Source organism: Ammospiza caudacuta, chromosome 30, assembly GCF_027887145.1.
Source record: "Ammospiza caudacuta isolate bAmmCau1 chromosome 30, bAmmCau1.pri, whole genome shotgun sequence".
NCBI classification, from domain to species: Eukaryota; Metazoa; Chordata; class Aves; order Passeriformes; family Passerellidae; genus Ammospiza; species Ammospiza caudacuta.
Genome location: NC_080622.1, coordinates 5075106 through 5098384, shown reverse-complemented (window position 1 = coordinate 5098384; position 23279 = coordinate 5075106). Strand labels below are relative to the sequence as shown.

Sequence of the window (23279 nt, the reverse complement as noted above, 5' to 3'; positions counted from 1 at the left end):
CAAGGAGCCGAAAAGAAATACGGGAGAAATTATTTCCAAAGGCCTGGAGGGACAGGACAAGGGGAAATGGGTTCGAATTTATGGAGAGGAGTTTTAGATGGGATGTTGAGAATAAAAAAGTTTTGTCCGTAAAGCTGCTTTAGCTTTCCCACCTCTTTTCCCCCATTTGTTGCTAGCCAGAACAATATTTCATAATGTTCTTCCAGAAATGAGAAAAGGGGAAAATTTCCCCCCCACACACAAAAAAAGGATATTACTCATTGTTTATATTTCTCTAACTCCTCAGTGATTAGCGTGGTGTAACTTAAATGTAGATCTGCTTGGTACTCACAACTTATGCACGGGCAAATTTCTGCCAGAGAAGGCTCCAAAGAGGAAGAGAGAGAAGGAACATTGCAAACCACAAATTGTGATGCGCCATCTATTTAATGAGCAAGAAGTGGAATTAAAAAAAAAATACAGCAAAAGAAAGCAGAAGGGTTCAATACAGAAGGGTTGAATACGAATTAAAATTCATCACCCATTTCCAGGCAGTGCTTTACAGCTGGACTCCCAGCGACAATCGAGTGACATTTTTCACCTCCCTGATTGCACAGAAAGGCATCAAATGGGGAAAGCCAAGCTCCTGCAGCGCCGGGAGCTCAGGGCAAAGCTGCGGGGGTCAGCAAGCGGGTGGGCACGGGCTCAGTCCTGCATCCGATCGCGCTTTCCTGCATCCGATCGCCTTTCCATCTCCTGCTCATCCCTTCCCGCGGCTCCCTCAGGGCCCGCAGCGGTTGGAGCGCCGGTAGGACCTCCCATAGAGCCCCCCCAAACCCGAGTACCCCAAACTGCCGAGCCCCGAGGAGCTGCCCGAGTTGATGGGCACTCCCCCGGCGCTCAGAGCATCCCCGACGGCCGCGGATGCCGAGGATCCCACGGCGGTGTTCTGGGGGAAGGAGCTGAGGATGGGTCCGGGCAGGGTGACCACCACGGGAGAGGGTTGGATCACGTAGGTGGAGTCCTGGCATTGCCGGACACAGGGCTCGTTGCAGCTGTTGGCCAGCGGCGTGGGGCCGCAGGAGTTTGGGGCGCAGAGGTCGTAGCAGGACATGGCTGTGGGGTGAGAGTCTGGAAGGCAGCGAGTTCTGGAATGCAAGGAGCGAGGTGTAATTAGCCGCGTAATTAAGCTGTTGTGGTGATGGAGAGCGCGAGGAGCGCGTGGGGAGTGGAAGGAAGGGTTGGTCTGGGGTTGAAAGGGGATTTCGGTGAAGTTCAGAGCTCTCTACACCACAAAGGGCAGCTCCACCTCCTCCTGAGCGACTCTGTGCTCTCTCCTTTCCCTCCTGCAGCCCTGAAATAAGCGGGGAGGTGAGGGAGCAGGCAGTCAGGAAAGCAAGGAGAAACTGCGCCCCAAAACAGAGAGAAAAATAAAAAATAAAAATATAAAATTAAAAAATAAAAAAAAACCAAAACAAAACAACAACAACAACAAAAAAACAAACAAACAAACAAAAAAAACAACCGAACAAAAAAAAAAACCACCAAAAAAACCAAAACCAAAACTAAACAACAACAAAAAAATCCTCATCAAGTAAAAATGAGGAGCAGAAATTTCACCGTGAGGCCTTGGCACAGGTAGCTCTGAGCAAGGGAGTTCAGGGAATCTCCCTCTGGACACATTTAGACACTCGTGCCCAGGAGTTTCCCTCTCCAGAGTCGTTCCAAACCCTCCTGGAGGCTTTCCTGTGCCACCTGCCCCAGGAGATCTCCAGAGGTCCCTTCCAACCGCGAGTATTTTGTGATTCCATCCCGAGAGCCAAAAGCTCTGCACAGATTCCTCACATCCGCTCCCAGGTCTGAGCAGGGCTCAGGCAGAGCTCGGAACTTCTTGGAATGGAAAGATTTGGGTGACGCAAATGAAAAAATCCGGGCTCAGCATAGGAACGACCTCCACCCTTCACAGAATGTCCCTCCCTGGAGAAAAAGCTGCTTCGAAGTCTCCCCAGCAATTTTAAAGAGCGCAAACCTCGAAAAATAAAACACAAAGACAGCAACAATGCAAAGAAAATGGGAAGAAGATCAGACTTACCCTTTCCTCCAGGGAGAAGAAGGCCAAGAGTGGTTGTAGCTCCTCAGACCGGGCTGGTTTTATACCCTGGCCCAGAGAGCCCGAGGACCTGGGACACAAATTGTGCGTGTAGCTCATTAGCAGCCAATTGCTAACGATTCCTCATATGCAAAGTACCCCTGGCTGGGGATTTACTTTTCCTCTCTGTTTGTGTTTCTTGCCTGGATTTCGTTTCCTCCCTGTAATGCATGCATTCCTCCGGTGAGGTTTCTTTTATCCTCAAATCTTACGAGCCCAGTTAACTCCTGATCAGAGGCTGATGCATCTGGGTTACTCAGGAAATTGTTTTGCATCCCAAGGAACCATGAAAAGGATGAATGAAACCATCGGGAAAGGTGCAGTGACCTTCCCTGTGAAATCCCTTTCCCCCTGCATGGAGGGCACAAGTTTTTGGCACACCTCGTTGTGAAAAGGGCAGAAATTCCTATTTCTGCCTCAGTGTTTCACCAAATTCCTCTCAAACAGAAGGAAATACACAAAAATAAAGGAAATAAAATCATTAGAAAGCATTTAGATTAAACTTCCCCTCTCTCAAAGGTACTGAGAAATGGATTATTTGAGGGAACAGATTTTATTTTCTTGACTCAGCAGAAAGCATGAAAGAGGAGCATCATCTGATCTATTCCTTTATTATGAAACCACCACGCTCCCATGATGGAATCTGAGACACAATTTGGGAACTGAGTGTCCAAGTCCTTCATCTCAGGAGTCTCCAGGCTGGGTTTTCTCCCTACATTAAACCAGGACAGCGATTGAGGTCATCTGGAGGATGCCTGGGAATTTGGGGCTGCTCAAAGCCTTGCCCAAGCTCATCTTTGGGGTCATCAAAGACGCCAAAGCCTTTTACATCTGCCACTAAATTATTACTTTCCCCTGCTGGGCTTCGCACCATTATGCAAAATTGTTCCCCAAATGAATAGCAGTTATTTAGAGACGTTTGTAATGTTCCTGTTCCTTTTTTCCTTCTTTGAAAGGCAATTCTGGCTTTCACTTTGCACGTCTCACAGATCACCTCAGCTTGCAGCAATTCCAGTTCCTTTTCAAAGGCAATTTCCAGATTAAAAAGTAATCGCAGACAATGCCGGAGCAGACTGGAGGGCAGGGCCAAGCATTCCAAGCTCTCGTGGTGCTTAATCTCCGAGGCAGAGACAGGCAAATCAGCACCGAACTGGGAGTATCTGCCCCAACATCTCCTGGGAAATAAACGCTGGTTGGAGACTTCTGAAGAGCAGAAGTCTTCAAAGTTCCCCAAACATTTCCCTGGACCACTCAGACATGCAAATGGGGGACGATCAGCAAATGGGCAGGGAAGGACTCTTTGAACATGACCAGGGGTTCAAAGGGGTGGCCAAGATTCCTGATGGATTCCACTAAACTTCCCCACCAGCTCCAATCCTTCCACCTTGTCCTTGAAATACAAATGAGAATTTGCATCAACTCAGTCACTGGGTGTCCCCAGTTTGGGATGACCCAAAATGATGACACGATGTCTGGAAACTCTCCTGTCCTTCAAGATTGACCAGACCTTCCCAAAGTTCTTGCTGCATGCACAGAAATGTTAAAAAAATTGGTTGTCCAGAGAAGCTGTGGCTGCCCCATCCCTGGAAGTGTCCAAGGCCAGGTTGGACAGGGCTTGGAACACCCTGGGATAGTGGAAGGTGTCCCTGCCCATGGTTTAGATTATTTTTAAGGCCCCTTCCCACCCAAACAATTCCATGATTCCCTGACTTTCCTTTATAACAATAATTATCTATCAATTCCAAGACCAGCTTGTGGTTTGAAAGCCAACTCATCCAAAGCTACAGAGAAGATAAAAAGAGCCCAAATTCCATTTCTGAAGGTGATCCTAAGTCCAGCTTGTCTGGATGGCTCCATCTTCTCCTCCCAGGAGCTGAGAGCTTTTGGGATGCTGCTCCTGGGAAGATTACAAGGAGCAGCGATCTGAAATCTCCTGGACACTTATCACGGCTGGCATTGCACACTCAGGACTCCAATTAAAACTCGCTACCACACCAGGGGCTGCTCCCAGGTGTGTGTCCAAAATGCCAGAAGTCCTAAACAAATGGGATTTTGACTCACCCCCACTTTGGGAGGTGGAGTTGGCACGATGGAGCCAGGAATATTTAATGGATGCAAAGCAGGGAGATGAAAGCGGCCTCATGGGTCATGGGTTTCATCCGCGGCCAGGAAAAACCATCATGAACATAAACAGTAAACAAACCAATTTCCCTGCTGGGAACCCGGCCAAATGCAAAGCAAACCCACAGCTTCTGTGGGGACTGGGTAATAAAAGGTGCAGGAATGTCTGGGATCCTCCAGGCAGCCCCAGAAAGCCATAAAAGCTCTGGAGAGCCCTCCTGCCTCTTCCCTTCTCCCCATAAACCCAGGAGATGCTGCAGCTCTGGCCTCAGCTCCACAGAATTTGGTGCTGAAAGGGATTTTTGCTGACAAAAAATATTTCTGAAAAAATAATGGCATTTTTTATTTCTGTAGGACCAAGACGTTCAGGAGAAATACTTCCCTGTGGAAAACATTCTAACAGGATATTCCCACTCCTTTTCTGCAGCAGTGAATAAATCACTTTTTAAGTGACTGCAAACCCGTCCAGATTTCCCTCAGAATTGTGCTTTACTGGTTGCCACACCAGGTTTTAACCCAAAAGGTGATTTGGGACAGGAATGAAGGGGGAACTGGTGCTTGAGGGTCATATTTTATTCTGATGTGATTTCTGAATGTTTGGAGGAAATATCCCAAATTTGATGGGAGTTTTTTTGCAATCTGGGAAGGGATTTGGTTCAATTAATGAGAAGGGAGTTGCAAGGGTAAGGAAATTAATTTTGTTATGAGAAATATCCACCTGAACCTGTCCAAGGCACCTTCTCAGCAGTGCCTCAGTCACAGCACTTTGGAGCCATTGGACTTCTTAGAATTCATCACCTTTGATCAGGGAATAGCTTCAGTTGAGATGGCAAAAAATATTAAATTAAACATTTAATCCAGACCAAGCTCGTCCTGTAATAAAACATCAAACTGACAGCTTTCCACTGTCTTCTGGTGTTTATTAAAAAAACCACCTGCTTAAAATTATTAATTCTTTCATTTACCTCCTTTAATTTCATTCTGCTAATGACTGCAGTTGGCAGAAGCTCAGCAGCATCTTTAATTACAGTTCAGCCTCATTCTGGACAGGCAGACAAAGACTCCAAGTGAGACTTTTCAGAGATATCAGACATTTTAAGGGGTGACAGGAGGTTGAGTCACCCAGAGCCCTCAGGGGAAGCTTTCCAAACCTTCTTCCTTCAGGGTCTCTAAACCACACCTTAGTCCCAATCCAGGAGGAGCAAAGCCACGCCTGATAAAGCTCAGCTCTGTTTTAAGAAACCCTAAGAGAGGATTGGAACTAAAAATTCTTTAAATTTAAGTCCTTTAATCTCCCTGTCCCAGACTTGCTTCCCAACCCAGCAAATTCCAAAGGGAGAAACACTCCCCATCCTTCTGCGCCTCACCAGGGGCTGAGCTCAGCTGCCAGGAGATGCTGCACCCCAAAAAGGATGCCCCAATTGCTGCTTCTCTCCCTCTACAATTCCCTTAGGAATCTCAGCTGAGCGCCCTTCTTTTAAAACATTTTTCCAGAGTATCGCATCTTTAAAAATTCCCTGTTTATGTCCCAGCAGGAGGCACCCATTGCAGAGTCCCTTTCTGCCTTTAGGCTTGGTTTTAAAAGTTTTCCACCACTGGAATCGGACTCGTTCTCCTTTGAAATTATTTGCGTGGTGTTTTCTGGAAGTGGGGACTTCCAAAGGCACTGGAAAAGGGGCTGGGAGAGCAAAGAAGGCCAAGCAGACTCGGAGGGTGATGCAACACGAATTTAATGGGTTGAGGAAGGGAAGGAAGCAACGAAAAAGTCAGCAGTACATTTCCATGGTTCAGTAAGGACAGAACCCACTCAGACACACTCAGCGAGCGGAAATCTTCCTTCTTCATCAACGAACGACCTGTGCTAATCCAGCCATGCACAACAATTGCCAACAATTAATATTTTGCCTATTATCAAATACAAAAAAAAAACCCCAACAAAACAAAAAAGCAGGACAAGACATTTGATGAGAAACACGAAGTAGAGCACAACAAAAGACAAGCAAAGGCCTGGTTTGGGGAGATGCCAAACTCCCACACCTCCTTTAACTCCAGGCTGGGGGGCATCTCACGTGGCATCCAAAAACCGCGGCCATGAGCTCAGTCCTGCTCCAGGGACGGGTCGGGGTTCAGCATTCCTGGTCTTCTCCTACTGCCTTAGCAGGGCCCATAGAAACCGCTGCGGGAGGCGTTGTAGCGCCGGTAGGGCCGGCTGTAGCCGCTGCCCAGCCCGGGATAGCCAAAGCCCCCAAAACCCCCAAAGCCCAAGGAGCTGCCCCCGGAGTTGATGGGGACTCCCCCGGCACTCAGAGCGCTCCCAACGGCCACGGACGCTGAGGATCCCACGGTGGTGTTCTGGGGGAAGGAGCTGAGGATGGGCCCGGGCAGGGTGACCACCACGGGCGAGGGCTGGATGACCACGGTGGAGTCCTGGCACTGCCGGACACAGGGCTCGTTGCAGCTGTTGGCCAGCGGCGTGGGGCCACAGGAGGTTGGGGCACAGAGGTCGTAGCAGGACATGGCTGTGGCCACAGGGAATTCTGGAATACAGGAGCTGAGTTACACCCACGTTTATCAGCAGCTTTCCAGGGGTTCTTTCGGGGTTGGGAATTGGGAAGGAAATTGGATTTTTAATGCTGTTGGTGTTCTGGCCTCAGGTGAATTCTCTTCTTGGGCTGCGGTGGGACGCGGTCACGCGACTGAACAGGCCCAAGGATTCACTGCTGATATTAAAGTGCAGCTTCACAACCTTAAAACTGCCTTGGATCCCCAAACTGAATAAATAACCCTTTAATAAATAACCCATTTAATAAATAACCCATAGCCATTTAGCTAACGTGGCTAATTAATGATTTTTATAACTCGCCACCAACACAAAACTCCTTCTCTGCTATAAAACCCCTTCCTCCCTCTGAGAAGAAATTGCAGCAAGAAGAGTGAGGGAAAAGGTACAAAATCAAGGCTTTAGAAAGAGAATAAAAGGTTCAAACTCACCTTACTCACAAAGGCAAAGGAGGGCAGAGAAGTGGCTGGGAGAGCCGGGAGTTGCTCAGGTTTTTATACCGAGTTTTGAGTTGCCCAACAACTTGGGCCACTCTTTGTGCAAGAAGTGATTTATGGGCCACGACTGATTACAGGGGTTTTTGCCTCAGTATTTGTGTTTTTTACTGCTTCGCTTCCTTATCTTGTGGTTTGTCTATCTGACCACAGGGTGCTTTCATCTTAAAATATTCCAGGCTGGGTTCGTTTCTGGGAACACTGCAGGGATTAATTCAGCGGGATTTATTCAGCCTTCAAACCCCTTTGGGATCTGCTTGGTGTCATTAAAGGAGATTAGGCCTCATTTGCATAATGCAGCACCCTCCTCCGCAAGGTAAATCCTGGGGGAATTCATGGAGAATTGCAGGTTTTGGAAGGCAAGCCATGAGTGTTTCCAGCTGTTTTCCACAGGATCCATGAGGTTAGAGACCTCCAGGACCATTGAGTCCGAGGTGTTCCCAACGCCAACCTAGTCACCAGCCCAAGGTCTGCTCACTCCTTGGACACCTCTGGGTGTGGAGAGGCTCTCCGGGAATGGAAGAAGGAATTTTTCCATGGAAGAAGGAATTTTTTCATGGAAGAGGCTGCCCAGGGAGGTTTGGAGTCCCCATCCCTGGAGGTGTCCCAGGAATGAGGGGACATCAAGGGATCAATCACAGGTTGGGATTGGTAATCCCGGAGCTCTTTTCCAACCCCAAATCCACGAGCAGTCCTGGATGCAGGGATTAACCCCGAGGTTCTCTGCTGGCACATCCACTCCTGAGACATGCAAATCACATTTAAATTAGGGCTGTCTCTGTGGGGATCCCCTGGGAACAGAAACTCGTTTGGCTTGGGCAGAGCTTCCTGAGGACTTCAAAGTTTATCAGCAGCTTTATTGGAGTGCCACCATGCAAATGTCCCATCCTGGGCACATTTCAGATCCCTGACCTAGATCTGAATTCTTGTATTTTATTTAGTAAGATGTTACAAAGATTTGGGGGTGCAGGGCAGCAATTGGGCTGTGAAATTGATGCCATTGTTTCTATCTGCAGGAATTACAGCTGCTTTATTTTAAATCAAAAAGGAAAAGTTCAAGGTTCGGCTCAAGCCATCTCATATTTCAGGAGGATTCTCAAAAAAATTCCTTGTCTGTTTTTACCTGAGCTTTCCTCACTATTTCTCAATATTTTAATGAATTAGCAGCTATTTAAAAATATTTCCTATTATTCTTAATATTTCTAGAAGTTAGTTGAGGAATTAACTTGCATAATGTCATCCACAGTTTCTTTTCATCTTCTAAAAAATTTTCTTCATTCTTTTTATTCCTCCTTCATCCAAACTTTGCTTGGAAAACATAAAGCACGTTTCAAATCCAGCTGTGAATTTAAAAACAGATCTGGCAACATTTCAAATTTCTTTGGAGACATCCTTGTAAGCAATTACAATAAATATTGTTCCAACTAAAGCCTTTATTTTATTGTACTCTCAGAACGACTTAATGGCCTGATTTTGAAATGAATTAAAGTGAGCAAATTAAGAGTTCACAGATTTTTGTCATCAAGGCCAGACCTAAATATTCAGATTATAATTAAGACTTTTTGCATAATGTGAGAACATCCTCTTGAGACACCTGTGAGTGACTGAACGTCTGAAAAAAGAGATCTTTAATCAAAATGGAACTGGGAGGTTACTCACAGTCATCCCTGGGTAAAGTCTCCGGGCACAGAGGTGACCCCAAAATCCACGGAGAAGCAGAGGGAATTTCCCTGGCAAGTGCAGCATCTGCAATTCATTTTGAATTGTAATTAATTAGCTCATTATGAAGAATTAGTTCCTCAAAGACTTGGAGCCTCTTGTAAAATTCTTGCAGCTCCTGAGTTTCCTCCTGTGCTGAGTTTTGCTTTTCTCCCAGTAATTCTGGACCGAGATGGTGAGGACTTCATGGAACCATTTGAGGTTCCCACCATAACCCAGGTCAGTTCCAGAACTGGACACGATTCTAGAGCTGGACACTATTCTAGAGCTGGACACGATTCCAGAACTGGACACAGTTCTAGAACTGGACATTATTCCAGAGTTGGACACAGTTCTGGAACTGGACATGATTCCAGAATTGGACAAAATTCCAGAGCTGGACACAGTTCTAGAACTGTGGACACCATTCCAGAACTGAACATAATTCCAGAATTGGACACGATTCCAGAACTGGACACTATTCCAGAACTGGACATGATTCCAAAGCTGGACAGAACTCCAGGTGGAACCTCCCCAGAGTGGAGCAGAGGTGCAGAATCCCCTCCCTGGATTCTTGGGGCTGCCCCAACGTGGATTTGGGACTTTGCCCTTTGGCTTGGCCCAGTCCCACCTCTCCAGCTCATCCAGATTGCCCTGGATTGGGAATTGTTTGAAATCCAAGGTGTTCCTGTGGTTTAAGGTGTTTAATTCAGCCCCTCTGGCCACATCTGCCTGGAATTCGGAGGTTTTGCAACCACCCCCTGTTCCTGGCTGGAATGTGCTGCCCAACCCAGGCAGAAGAAGCTGTGGATGTGTGATCTGAGATGGTTTTTGGGGTAGACAGAGTCTGCGACCTCACCTCTCCTCAAAGAACCCCCCTGAAGGCACAGGGAGATGTGAAATCCTCCATTTTCACACCCAACTGGAGCTCATTTCCTTGTTAATTTTATTCAGATTCTGTCACGAAACAACTTTAAAATCACTCAGGTTTGGGGTTTGCTTTGGCATCTTACTCTGGGCTAATAAACTCACACAATTTCTGTTATGATTTCTGGTTTTGTCCAAAAATTAATGTCACTCACTCCTGGATGGATCTGCAGAGAATTCCTGCAGGGAGCTGGGGTAGTGTGGAATTCCCAGCTGGAATTCTGCTGGGAACAGCAGAAAAGAGCTCCAGAAATTAATTCACACTCGAGGGGAGAAATTATTTATTCACCAGAACCTCTGCAAAACAACACACCCAAAACGGGAGGGTTTTGTTTGTTTTTCAGACCTGTTTTTCGCAAGCTTTCAAATGCAGATTTTAATTACATTTCAAATTGGATGAGTGTAATTAGTGCTGCCCTGGGTTCCAGCTCCACCTTCCTCACAGAACAAGGTTTGGTGCCACCCAGGCTGGTGAATTTGGGGTTCTGATCCATCCTCTGGGAGCCAGGATTTGACAGTATTAATTGTGATAAACCCCATGCACAAAGTGGGTTTTTTCCATCTAAGCCCCCTCTCTGTCATTCCAGACCCACCCCTCTTGTCCTGTCACTCCCTGCCCTTGTGCCCTTGCCAAGGTCCCTCTCCAAGCCACAGCCAACCCAAACACCCACAATCCTGCATTTCTCTACCCAAACATGAATTTTAATATCATTTCCATGCCTGAGCCACCCCCATTCCTGCTCGAAATCCCAGGATGTGCAGCAATTTTCACAACAAATTAAACACGAAGTTGGATGTTGGAGATTAATTCAAATTTTGGGGGTTAGAGGCTGTGTGCTGTCAGGAGAAGCTGCACCCATCTCTTCATCCCATTTATCACAGCTCGATTTGTCCCTGCTGGAAATTCCTGCATGGAAAGGATGCAAAATTTGGGATGGGGAAAACTCAGCAAAAGATAGGAATTAACTCCAAATGAGGAGGCTTTGTACAAAGACTGGGCTTGGACTTCAGAGGAATAAAGGACTTCAAAGTTGCCATTTCTCACTAATGGCTCAAATATGCAAAGTTTTGGCTCCCCGAGGTTGTGGGGGATCTGGGCGCCTGCATCCCCTGGGTAAAAACTTCAGTTGAAATTGGTGAGTCAGGAAAACTCAAAGAACTTCACCTAATTCAAGGTAAACACCTTCAAAAACTTTAATTATTTTATTAAAATTTTCAAGCATGTATATTTAAAAAAATAAAACTAAGATGAATCTTCATCTCCTTTAAATCCTTTAACTCCTCCAATTTTCTCCACATGAAGATTCTCTTCTTTTTTGGAGTCTGTTCTACAAAAAGGTTTTTCTACAAAAGGAGAAAAGGAAAAAAAGGAGAGTCTTTCTCCTCCCTCTCCACAAACTCTCCGCAACCCAACAGCCCAGAATCTTTTTCGATATGTTACAAAATCCATTCCTTGTAGTAGGGATCTTTTCCAAGGAAAATTTGCTTCCTTTTTATGGGTAAAACTGAGATAGCCCAGGAATGCTTCTTCCTCCTCATCCTCCCCTCCAGGCACAGAAACTTCTGCTCTTGGAGGGGAGATCCCATTTTGGGAACGGCCTCATTAACAGCCTGGCAGGGATTCCAGCTCCCTAATTAATCCCCGGAGTTCATCCAAGAGGTTTGGAGCCCTTGGATGGAGAACCAGGACACACCAACCCTGGCTCGTTGGAGTTTGGCACTCCCCACACTCAATTAACTCCTTTGGAGCTCCCGGGACAGGTGAGGCACCAAAGACTTGACAAATTACTGCGTGAATTGAAATTTGTTGTGTTGTGTTGGCTCCAGAGCCCTGGGTGTGATGGAACAAAGGGTTGAAATGAACGCTGGGTGCCAGAGATGAAAGAAGCTCTTTGAGTGAGGTTTTTCATCTCATGCCAGGCTGGGACATAAACCATGAGCAGTTTAACTCCTGGGGACAGCTCAACCTGCTGCAGACATTATTTGTATAACTGGTTTATTGGAATGCCCCAAACCTTCCCAACAAGAGAATTTCTTCCCCTTTTTCCCCCCCATAATGGACTGGTTTAGTGCCTTTGGTGGCTGTTGTAAATCTAAATCAGATCCTGGAGGTGCTCGGAGTTCTCCACACTCTGAGCTGAAGATTCTGCACATTCCCAATCTTCCCAACTCCCCAGACTATTGCTGATCTACTCAGTGATAAATTTCACCTAAAAAGATGAAACTGAATAAGTTTCAAATAAGAACAGGAGGGGAGGAAAAAAACCATCAGGAGACTCAGGAGATTATGATAAAAGCATCATTTTATTAATCCCAACAAGAGCATTAAAGCCCTGCAAAGCACCAGGGGTTGGTGTGGGGGGAAAGGCTCAGCTTAGGGGGACATGTTCCCAAGGCAGAGCTCTTCTTCCAGCCCACCCTGAGAACCACGTCCCGCCTCCAACCTAAATTTAAAACTTTACACCAGGTAGTAGCAAATACACCGAGCAACAGAGCTACAGAGAGGACCAGAAACACCCAGGAGTACAACAGGAGCAGTGGCCTCATTCCAGGGTCTGATGGACTCTGTTCAGGTGGAGCTGTGGGGATCTGACCCCACTTTGGACACCGTGAGCTCAGTCCTGCTCCAGGGACAGGTCGGGGTTCAGCATTCCTGGTCTTCTCCTCCCTCCTTAGCAGGGCCCATAGAAGCTGCTGCGGGAGGCGTTGTAGCGCCGGTAGGGCCGGCTGTAGCCACTGCCCAGCCCAGCAACTGAGCCAAAACCCCCAAAACCCAAGAAGCTGCCCCCGGAGTTGATGGGGACGCCCTCAGCGCTCAGAGCGCTCCCAACGGCCGCAGACGCCGAGGATCCCACGGTGGTGTTCTGGGGGAAGGAGCTGAGGATGGGCCCGGGCAGGGTGACCACCACGGGCGAGGGCTGGATGACCACGGTGGAGTCCTGGCACTGCCGGACACAGGGCTCATTGCAGCTGTTGGCCAGCGGCGTGGGGCCGCAGGACGTGGGGGGACATCGCTCGTAGCAGGACATGGCTGGGGATGAGGTCTGGAATAGAGGAGAACACCTGAGGGCAAGGCAGGAGCTGTGTCATACCTGCATTTCCTCAACTAAATTCATTTACTCGTTTTAGTCCAGCTACCAGGACAGAAACTTTCAAAGGATCCATGTCACACCTGCATTTCCTCAGCTCAGCTCATTTACTCATTTTAGTTCAGTTATCGGGACAGCGACTTTCCAAGGAGCCTTTTAGGAACTGAGCCAGGAGCTGAGGAGGAAACCAAACTCTTAAATAGAGACAGAGGCTGAAATGTCCTCTGGGCTGTCAGTGATCCTGGCAAGAACTGGCAGCAGAACAAAAGAAACAAACCTGTGTCATTAATTTAATTGTAGGATTTTGATTGCATGTCTGGAGAGACCCAGATCTGCGCACCCAGAGCATTGGGGGAGCTGCAATTAGGAGTGAAACCCAACCACAAATGTACCTGTGGAGAGAGGTCCACGGGCAGCTGGAAAAATGAAAGGGAGGATTCGTTTCAAGGCTCCAACTTTGCCTACAAAGAGGTACAAATTTCAATGACAAATTTCAGTGTCATTAAGCAGCCTTGAAGAAGAGGTCTTTGGAATTTTTCCCAGGCAACTCGTCCATGGATGTGAGAAAAAGCAGGAATTCCATGGGTTCTATCTGCACCACAGCAATAAAACCAAAATTCCCCGATTTCTGAGGGGTGCTCAGCTTTGCTCTGTTTTTTCCCCTTCTTTCCCTTCCACCCCACAATTCCTGATCCCACTCCCCAGTATTCCAGGAGATGTCTTTGTACTCTGGAATGAAATTTCCACACTTGGCCACCCAGCTGACATTCCAGGATGGAAAAGACATCCTCCGAGATATAAAATGCTGCTGAAATACAACTGAGCTCCTGGATTTTCTGTTTTAATAAATAGTTGGAGTTTAAAAGGACCTTTAAAGATCCCAGAGTTCCAACACCTTGCAGAGTTATTCCACCCATGTAATTCGTTAATCTTTATTAGTTCTAATATTTTCTATGTTATTTAACATGTCTGAAATTACACGTTTGTATAAATTTCTATCACCAATTCAAGGATCTCTGTAGCCAAGTTGGGACTCCAGAAATTCCACAATTCCTACATCAAACCACAACTTTTTAAGCAGAAAAAGTCTCATCCCCCCAAAAAAGAATCCAGCAAGCAGCAGAACACTGTGAGGGAAAAAATAAACAGATTATGAAAAGGCAAGAACTCAACAAACAGAGAAAGAGAAGTGGATTTGAACTAACCTTGCTCACAAAAGAGGAAAGAGAAGTGGTAGGAAGGAGTTGGGCTGAGTTGGTTTTTATACCTCAGCCCTGATGGCCTGGGGACCACAGACAGCCTTTGTACCTGGAATTAATTCCCAACAAGTATGTCCTGAATGTCAAATGTTCCACCTGATTAAATGTTCTTTTCCTCACTGCTTATTTACTTTGTTTTTATTTCCTCCTTATCTTCTGACAGACAGATTCCGTCCCGCAGGTTTCTCTCATCTCGGGAATTAGGGACCAAATTTATTCCAGGGCCACCTTTCAGTCACAACAAAATCCAGACTCTGGCGTATGTTTGACTTTAGTCATAAAGAAAAATACTAAGAATGTCTATAATACATAATTCATCATTCCAAGGTGTTCTTTTATTAAGGATATGAGTGTAAATCCCTAATAAATTCCTGTCTCCAGCGATGCTCACCAGGCTCTGCCTCCAGCCCAACGTCAGAACAATCTCAATTCTGGGTTTGGGCAAGGCCCTGCCTCAAGAGCTCATCCAGCCCTGAAATCTCACAGAAGGAACGAAGTGTCAGAATTGTGGAATTCAGAGACAAATTACCACTTTATCACATCGATTTCAGATGGTTTTATGGCGCTAAATCTGGGTAATGCAGTTTGAGGCACAGCTGGAAGAACAAGGGGACATTTAATCCTGATTTATCAGTTCTTTTACAAAGGGGACCTCTAAACCCCTCCTGTTCCCCCTCAGCTCACAAAAACACAGTCAGAATCATGGAATCATGGAATGGTTTGGGTGTGAAGGGACCTCAAAGTTCATCCTGTGCCAATCCGTTTGCAGGGACACCTCCCATGATCCCAGGTTCCTCCAAGCCTCGTCCAACCTGTCCTGGGACCCTTCCAGAGGTGGGGAATCCATGGAACCACCTGTGCCAGGGGCTCACCACACCCACAGGGAAGAATTCCTTCCCAAATCCAACCTAAATTTCCCCTCTTTCAGTTTTACCCATTTTCCCCCTTGTCCTGTCACTCCAGACCCTTTCTTGTTTCTTGTTGGCTCCTTCAGGTCCTAGAAGGCCACAATGAGGTCACTCCGAAGCTTCTCCAAGCTTGTAAAGGTCCTCAGAGGTTTTTTTTTTTTTTGAGATGTGAACATTTTAATTGACAATTGTTTGTAAGTGGGTCAGACTGGGAATGGCACACAAAGAGTTTTGGCTCCTCTTGGATTTGATCTCAAATCCCAAGGCAGCCACGAGTGAACAAATTGCTAAGGAGCTGGAAAAAAATTGTCTTTATTAGACTGTCCTTGAAGTAATTTCATGTTGACATTATTAGACTCTGTCTAAAAGTACCAGAAATTAAAAGTACCCATAAATTGAGAAGATGAAAGAATTTTTTAATGGGTGGATGATGCTTCTCACGCAATGCCAGCCTAAACATAGACTGGGAAACAAAAGCAGGACAATTCCTTTATCAGGACAAGGTTCCACTTGCAAAAATATGTGTGGGAACTACTTAATGCAAAAAAAAAAAAAAAAAAAAAAGATGCTTCAAAAACCCCATAAAGTCAAAAATATCTATGGAGTTATCGCACCTGTTTTTCCACCTCAACATCCATGGGGGACATGGCTTCCAAACCACATTCACATTCTTCAGAAATTGTTTATCCGGTGATTTCAGTCATTGCAGGCGATGGATCAGACCCTTAAATGTACAAAATTCAGCTTGAAATTGAACTGAGCAACTCCATTTAATAAAAACTTCAATGTCCTGCACAACCCCCCTGCTGTACTGGGCTGAGGAAGGTTCTGGAAGGCGACTTTTTCCCTTTTTTTCCCTTTAGGTCAGGAAGGGGAAATTTTGGGGTTTATTTCCCAGATTATTCACTCTCCCAAATTCACTTTCTCCACTCCTTGTGCTCTGCGTCCATTTGCATCGAGCGATTAATAGATAAAATAGACTGAATAGATAAAATCGATTGCATAGATTAAATAGATTACATAGTCTGTTGATGGTAGGTACAGAATACAAATCCCTTACATATGTTTCAATAAAAACAGATTTAAACTGGCTTTTAAATCTGTTTTTATTGAAACATATGTAAGGGATCTGAAAAATACTTTTTAATTGATATTGCATCAATTTCACACCATAATAAAATTGTGATAGCACAGAAACCTTATGTGTAACATTTTTATCAGCAAGTGCTGTATCTGGGGTGTCACTTAAGCTGACCACAAGGTCATTTTTATATTAAAAAAAAACTAGAAAAATCAGTCTGATCATAAATACAACTGCAACAGTTCTGCTGCGCGGAACGCTGCCGCCCTTGGTTTCCTCGCGGATCCCAGGGAACAACTCATCCCACCAGTCCCTCTGATTAATTGTTTGGAAAATTTGCCCATGGAAACCTCTTTTCCAGCCCAGGCTCCACTCAGTCTGGGACATTTTCATTCCTAGCTTTCGTTTTTTGGCATTTCTGCCTCAAGCCACAGGCAGAAAGGGGCCCCAGCGGAATTCCTCTGCTTCCCATGACCAGGGAATGGCTGGAGCAGTGCCAGGGAGGTTTGGGCTGGATTTTTCTGGAAAATTCTTCCCCCCAAGGGTGCTGGGTGCTGCCCAGGCTCCCCAGGGACCGGGCATGGCCCCAGGGCTGATCCAGGAGCATTTGGGATGTTAGGGTTTTGGGATTTTGTTTAGAGTGAAGGACCAGGAGATAGATTGGATGACCCTTGATGGTTTCTTCCACTGAGGATATTTTAGGATTCTATTCCATCTTTTTGCTGATCTCTTCTCCTCCTAAATTTGTAAGTTTGCAAGTAAATAATTTTTATTAAACTTTAAACAAAGCACAAAACTTTTGAATATAAAACCCCACCTCTTTTGCCTGTGCTGTGGGGATCTGGACTGGCTCCACACTTGAATGTCAGGAGCCTTCCCCCGAGCTCCTCAAATATTTATATCTCAGCTCCAGGATGTTTTAATTTTCAAATAGATTTTATTTCATGGCTTTATTTTTCTTGGATTATTTTGGTTGCCACAATGGCAAGTGTTGCTTCTGCCATATTAATATTCATTCAGATTCTCAAGAGTTTCAAAGCTCCCAAATAGGGAACAAGATCTAAAATCTCTCAAGCTTAAACACCACAGTTACGCTTTTAAATATCCACAGAGGTGAGATGAAAAAATTGGGGGAAAATATCCTAGAAAGAGAAATAGATTTGAGAACCTGTTTAGTACTTTTCAAGAGTGTAAAAACCAATGAAGTTATTTTTATCAGATAAGTTGTGGTGACTTTTGGATGCACATTTTCCTCTGTGAAATCCTTGTAAGGATTTGCACATAATTCTGCCCCAAGGGGAGGTAAAAAGGAGACAAAAACCACAATGAAACTCAAAATCAGATGCAACATCAGTTTAATGATAGACAAGTAGCATTCAGCGAAAACAAAGGGAAAATATATATTTATGAAGGGAAAAGAAACCATTCCAACTGAGAGACAGAAAGCAAGACTCCACCTCTCCTTAATTCCTAAAAAAAACCCTCCACTGACTGCTGGCAATCACAGCATCAAACCGCCATGAAATGCAAAATAAGAGACAAGGAAACTCATTCATAAGCAGGATTTTCAAGGCAGAAACAGGCTGGCCACGAGACCAGACAGCACCTCCCTCCTTCCCTTCTTGGCAGGAGGGCTGGAGAGGACCAAAGCCTCTGGAAAGGCTGGCCAGCAGCTCCAGGGGACACTTGGCCTGGCGAGGCACTCGCTGGACGCGCGGCCCGGCTCTAGCAGGGCAGGCACCTGCGGCCGCAGTAGCGGCCACCGAGGCCGGAGAGCCCCGAGAGCCCAAAGCCCCCCGAGTTGATGGGCACTCCCTCCTCACTCAGGATGCTGCCCACGGCGGCGGAGGTGGAGGATCCCACGGCGGTGTTCTGGGGGAAGGAGCTGAGGATGGGCCCGGGCAGGGTGACCACCACGGGCGAGGGCTGGATCACCACGCGGGAGTCCTGGCACTGCCTCACACAGGGCTCGTTGCAGCTGTTGGCCAGCGGGGTGGGGCCGCAGGGCCGGCACAGGTCGTAGCAGGACATGGCTGGGGCTGCAGGAGAACCTGGAGAAGGCAGGGAAAAAACCCATGGGGTGTGAGGAACACAGGGAGATGGTGCTCGCAGGAGGAAACACAGCCTGGGCAGAAGGGACAGCCTGGAGAGGGAGCAAGGGAGGAACCCAACAGCCCTGAGCCCAGAGAGTTCCCTGCAAAGAAATCCCAACATCTCTCACCTTTCCCCAGCAAAAAACGACCACAAAAACCTGGTGAGAGCAGGATCAAGGAGAAAGACTCTCAGAGAGCACTATGGAGAGGCAAAGATTCCATTGAGGGCCAAGGCAGAAGAGAGAAGAGAAAGAAGAGAGAAAAGAGAAGAGAAGAGAAGAGAAGAGAAGAGAAGAGAAGAGAAGAGAAGAGAAGAGAAGAGAAGAGAAGAGAAGAGAAGAGAAGAGAAGAGAAGAGAATGAGAATAGTGAGGCAAAGGCCCTCGCAGCTCACTTGTGTCGCCGAGGAGGAGAAGACAGGTGAAGTGGATGAGGGATCCTCACTTGCTCTGCCTTTTATACTGTCCCACACAGCCCAGGGCCCACGGGCACCCTCAGCACATGGAACGTGTTTCCCAAGCTCATCCTGCATGCAAAACATCCTCATTAGAGAAATGGGGACACTGCAATGTTGCTTTTTCATTTCCCTGTGCAGGACATGCCCAGTCAGCCTCCCAGGCTCCTTTCAAGTGCCAGGATTAGAGGCCAAAATGTGTCTGGGGGCAGTGCCACGTCAGCAGGGCCAGGTGATGCAGCCGGTGCTGAGGAGTGTCCAACATCCCAAATAATTTCAGCCCTTTGCCCTCCAGGGCAGGACTTTAAAGTGTTTCCTGATGATGGGGCCAGGCTCCTCAGGGCCCTGAGGCTTCACCCTGGCCATTGCCCTGCGAGGGTCAGCTCTGTCCCTCATCTCTGTCCATCGCTGATCTGGCCTTGGCAGGGGTGGCCCAGGGGGGGTTTGGACTCACCATCCCTGGAGGTGTCCAAGGGGAAACATGGCATTCTGTGCTTTGGGCTCTGTGACAAAGTGGGGATGGATCTCAGGTAGGATTCGATGTTCTGGGAGAGCTTTTCCAATCCCTGTAATCCCTTCATGTGAGGGACAAGCCCCAGTCCAGCCCCGTGGTGCCAATGTCCAGCAGAGGACATGGTGCTGCCTTGGCACTTGAAAGTCCTGCCCTGGAGGGCACCAGATGGTCAGTGGGACTCTTCTCAGCCCTGGCTGCGTCTCCCATCCCTGCTGACAAATCATTTTCCCTGGAAATATTTTGGCCTCTAATCCTGGCACTTGAAAGGAGCCTGGGAGGCCGACTGGGCACGTCCTGCACAGGGAAATGAAAAGGCAGCGTTGCAGGGCAAAAATAAAAACACTAATTTTTGTAATTGGGATGTTTTGCATGCGAGATGAGCTTGGTAAACACATTCCCTGTGCAAAGACTGTCCCTGCGCCTGGGGCTGTGTGGGACAGTATAAAAGGCAGAGCAAGTGCAGGATCCCTCATCCACTTCTCCTGCCTTCTCCTCCTCGGTGACACAGGTGAGTGCTTTCCTCTCTTCCCATTTCTTTTTCTCTGTCTCTTCTGGCTCCCACGGGGACTTTGCCTCAGTTTTGTTTTGTTGGGACAGTTGGTGATCATCTCCACTCTCTGCGCTACATGGGGGGGAGGTGGGAGAAGGACTTGTCTGTGTTTGTAGGGTCCTCTTGGGGACTGCAATTCCTTGTCCTTTCTATCTCCCTCTCCAGACTATCCCTTCTGCCCAGACTCTGCTCTTTCTCCTGCGAGCACCATCTCCCTGTGTTCCTCACACCCCATGGGTGCTTTTCCTGCCTTCTCCAGGTTCTCCTGCAGCCCCAGCCATGTCCTGCTATGACCTGTGCCGGCCCTGCGGCCCCACCCCACTGGCCAACAGCTGCAACGAGCCCTGTGTGAGGCAGTGCCAGGACTCCCGCGTGGTGATCCAGCCCTCGCCCGTGGTGGTCACCCTGCCCGGGCCCATCCTCAGCTCCTTCCCCCAGAACACCGCCGTGGGATCCTCCACCTCCGCCGCCGTGGGCAGCATCCTCAGCGAGTCCGGGGTCCCCATCAACTCGGGGGGCTTTGGGCTCTCGGGGCTCTCCGGTCTCGGTGGCCGCTACTGTGGCCGCAGGTGCCTGCCCTGCTAGAGCCGGGCCGCTCGTCCAGAGAGTGCCTCGCCAGGCCAAGTGTCCCCTGGAGCTGCTGGCCAGCCTTTCCAGAGGCCTCAGTGCCCCTCCTGACAAGGAGGGAGGCAAACGTGCCCACCTGAGGCTTCTGCTTGTCCTGCTTTCTCCTGCGCCTCCCCGGGCCCTGCCATGCCCTGCTCTGCTGGCCCAGGGGCTCAGCCCCAGCCCAGCCCAGCCCTGGGCTTCTGCTGCTCCTACTGGCCCCGTACCTGGGCCAGGTAGACATGTGTCCCACTGCTGGTCATGCCTGCCTGCCCATGCCTGCTTTGGTTCTGTCTTCACACTCAATAAAGTTCACTCTGCATTAGAAATGGAGTCTCCTGGAGTTCCTTTCGTTTTGGGATCCCCAGCTAAAGCTGCTCAATGTGGGAGGTCACAAAATCAGTTTTTGGGGTTGGACTGCACTTCCAGAGGTTACGTGGCCCAACCCTTGCTCAGGTGGGACAGTCTTGAGGGAGTTGCTTTAGATGCCAATGGTTTTTCAATCCATCCAAGGATGGATGCCCCATAATAACCTCCCTGGTCCATGTTTTCCAGCACTCAGTAGAAAACGTTTCCATGGCTCGTGTCCTGTGGGAGAGATTTTACAGAGACTACTTTGAGCCAGAGAGAAGTTTGAGAGGAGGGTCTGTGTTCAACCCTGAAAGAATTTCCTACCAAGGTCATTGACGCAGAAACCGAGAAAGAAACATGGAGAAATAAGAGAAACCTGCAACTGCCTGTTCCAATAAACACTTTGCTTGTCTTTCCTGACCAATGAGTAAACTTATGAGTTTTGTAAGAATGTCTAAAAACCATTCATGCTAGAATAAAACCAGGTTTGAAGCCTTCCAAAAATGGAGTGTTGCTTGGTGTTGTAACCATCTCAAGGGTAATGTCCTTCAACCAACAGAATCCCAAGGAGTTGTGACCCTTCACTTCTGCCACCACCACAGCATCCCCTGTGCCCTCCTGTCCCTCCTGGAGGGCTCAGGGCTGTAGACACAGCTCAGGACGTCACAGGAACATGGGACAACATTGTTGGAGTGTTGAGTTGTGTGGATAGTGATGCAGAAGAGGACAAGGTGCTCCTGCTTCCTCCCACATCTTCTTCTCCCTGTCATTCAGGGAATCACAGAATCGTGGAATATCCAGATTGGAAGGGACCCAGAAATCATCAAATCCAACTCCTGGCCCTGCACAGACACCCCAAAATCCCACCCTGTGCCTGAGGGTGTTGTTCAAACACAAGAAGTGACCTTCACTCCACCTGGAGCAGAAGAACGGAGGGGTGAGAGAACATTCCAGGGATGGAGGTGTCAGAGACCATTCCAGGGATGGAGGGCAGGGAATGGAGGGACCAGAGACCATTCCAGGGATGGAGAGTCCAGAGACGATTCAGGGGCAGAGGGCGGGGAATGGAGGGTCCAGAGACCATTCCAGGGAATGGAGGAGTCACAGATCATTCCAGGCATGGAGGACAGAGAATGGGGGGACCAGAGACCATTCCAGGCATGGAGGGCAGGGAATGGAGGTCTCAAAGACCATCAAGGGCAGCCCCTCAGTGCTGACCACGGGACGAGGCCAGGCCAGGTGGACCCTGCATGTCTGAGTGTGGTGACAGGATGGAAGAGGAGCCCATGATCTTGCTGTCTGCTTGCCTCCAGTGTTTTCCTCCTGACATTCCCAGACCATGAGTCCTTCTGATGTGTTTTGATGTCTCCTTGGAGAGCTCTGCAGGCTCTTTCCACTGCCTGCTGTCGAGTTTGGGTGTAGGCTCCCAGAAGGGTTGTGGAAATTTGGGGATGGAGAAGGAGCAGTGGAAAAGGGCCAACAAAGACGCTTGGTGCTGAGTGGAGCTGGTGGGAGCAGAGTTAAGGTGTGTTGGAGAGGATTTTCTGCTTTTCAAACATCCTCCTGTTGTCTCGAGGATGCTGGGGGCTCTCCACGAAGGCATGAAAGGGCAGAGAGCACATGGATTTGTCTGGATGTTAAATCCCTGATTCTTCAGAGTGTCCAGGGTGGTAGGGAAGTTTACACCCAGCTCAGCTGGACTTGAGTATTTGGTTACCCAGTAGATGAGGTGACTCCTGTCACAGAAAACATATTTTAAAGTGTGGTTTGTTATTTTAGGGGTGCCAGAAAAAATGCCCTGACCATTCTGGGAGTCCTAAAGTGAGGCCCTGGAGGGCAAAGGGCCTGGAGTGCCCTGGTGAAATAAGACAATCCCTGGCCCTGCTGACGTGGCACTGCCCCCAGACACATTTTGGCCTCTAATCCTGGCACTTGAAAGGAGCCTGGGAGGCTGACTGGGCATGTCCTGCACAGGGAAATGAAAAAGCAACATTGCAGTGTCCCCATTTCTCTAATGAGGATGTTTTGCATGCAGGATGAGCTTGGGAAACACGTTCCATGTGCTGAGGGTGCCCGTGGGCCCTGGGCTGTGTGGGACAGTATAAAAGGCAGAGCAAGTGAGGATCCTTCATCCACTTCACCTGTCTTCTCCTCCTCGGTGACACAGGTGAGCTGCGAGGGCCTTTGCCTCCCTCTTCTCCTTCTTTTTGTCTTTGCCTTCATCACTGGCTGCTATGCAGCTCCTGCTGAGAACTTTGCCCCCAGATCCTTCTCCCAGCCTCTGCTCACTGCGAGGAGTTGGGAGAAGCTCTTGGGCTCTTTGCAGGAAGCCATGGGGATGAGGCTCCTGATCCTATCATCCTCTCTGTTCCCGGTCACTTCCCTCGGCCTCTGCTCCTTCTCCTGCTGAGGCTGTGCCTCACCTTCTGCCTGTGCCTTCTCCAGGT

The 23279-nt window shown here is 48.1% G+C and overlaps 4 protein-coding genes and 1 pseudogene across 4 annotated transcripts; 1 reads left to right on the top strand and 4 right to left on the bottom strand.

Annotated features, from left to right (window-relative positions):
* Positions 1-760: 760 nt before the first annotated feature.
* On the bottom strand, positions 761-1099 carry LOC131569383 (feather beta keratin-like). Its single transcript, XM_058821579.1, has one exon. It carries the CDS (start codon positions 1091-1093, stop codon positions 761-763), a length of 333 nt encoding a protein of 110 aa, XP_058677562.1. The 5' UTR covers positions 1094-1099.
* A 5304-nt stretch (positions 1100-6403) lies between these two features.
* LOC131569407 (feather beta keratin-like) lies at positions 6404-6909 on the bottom strand. Its single transcript, XM_058821611.1, has 2 exons — positions 6894-6909; positions 6404-6771 (listed from the first exon to the last, which is right to left on the bottom strand). The coding sequence occupies exon 2, from the start codon at positions 6764-6766 to the stop codon at positions 6404-6406; it is 363 nt and encodes a 120-aa protein (XP_058677594.1). The 5' UTR covers positions 6767-6771; positions 6894-6909.
* Positions 6910-12600: 5691 nt separating this feature from the next.
* Positions 12601-12957, bottom strand: LOC131569416 (feather beta keratin-like). The gene has a single exon (XM_058821620.1). The coding sequence runs from the start codon at positions 12955-12957 to the stop codon at positions 12601-12603; it is 357 nt and encodes a 118-aa protein (XP_058677603.1).
* Positions 12958-17990: 5033 nt separating this feature from the next.
* LOC131569309 (feather keratin 1) lies at positions 17991-18314 on the bottom strand. Its single transcript, XM_058821517.1, has one exon. The coding sequence runs from the start codon at positions 18294-18296 to the stop codon at positions 17991-17993; it is 306 nt and encodes a 101-aa protein (XP_058677500.1). The 5' UTR covers positions 18297-18314.
* Positions 18315-18716: 402 nt separating this feature from the next.
* Positions 18717-20460, top strand: LOC131569475 (feather keratin 1-like; annotated as a pseudogene).
* The last annotated feature ends 2819 nt before the right edge of the window (positions 20461-23279 follow it).

Bases quoted from the DNA above. Each gene is read 5' to 3' on its own strand.
- LOC131569383 (XM_058821579.1), bottom strand. From the start codon at position 1,093: ATGTCCTGCTACGACCTCTGCGCCCCAAACTCCTGCGGCCCCACGCCG.
- LOC131569407 (XM_058821611.1), bottom strand. From the start codon at position 6,766: ATGTCCTGCTACGACCTCTGTGCCCCAACCTCCTGTGGCCCCACGCCG.
- LOC131569416 (XM_058821620.1), bottom strand. From the start codon at position 12,957: ATGTCCTGCTACGAGCGATGTCCCCCCACGTCCTGCGGCCCCACGCCG.
- LOC131569309 (XM_058821517.1), bottom strand. From the start codon at position 18,296: ATGTCCTGCTACGACCTGTGCCGGCCCTGCGGCCCCACCCCGCTGGCC.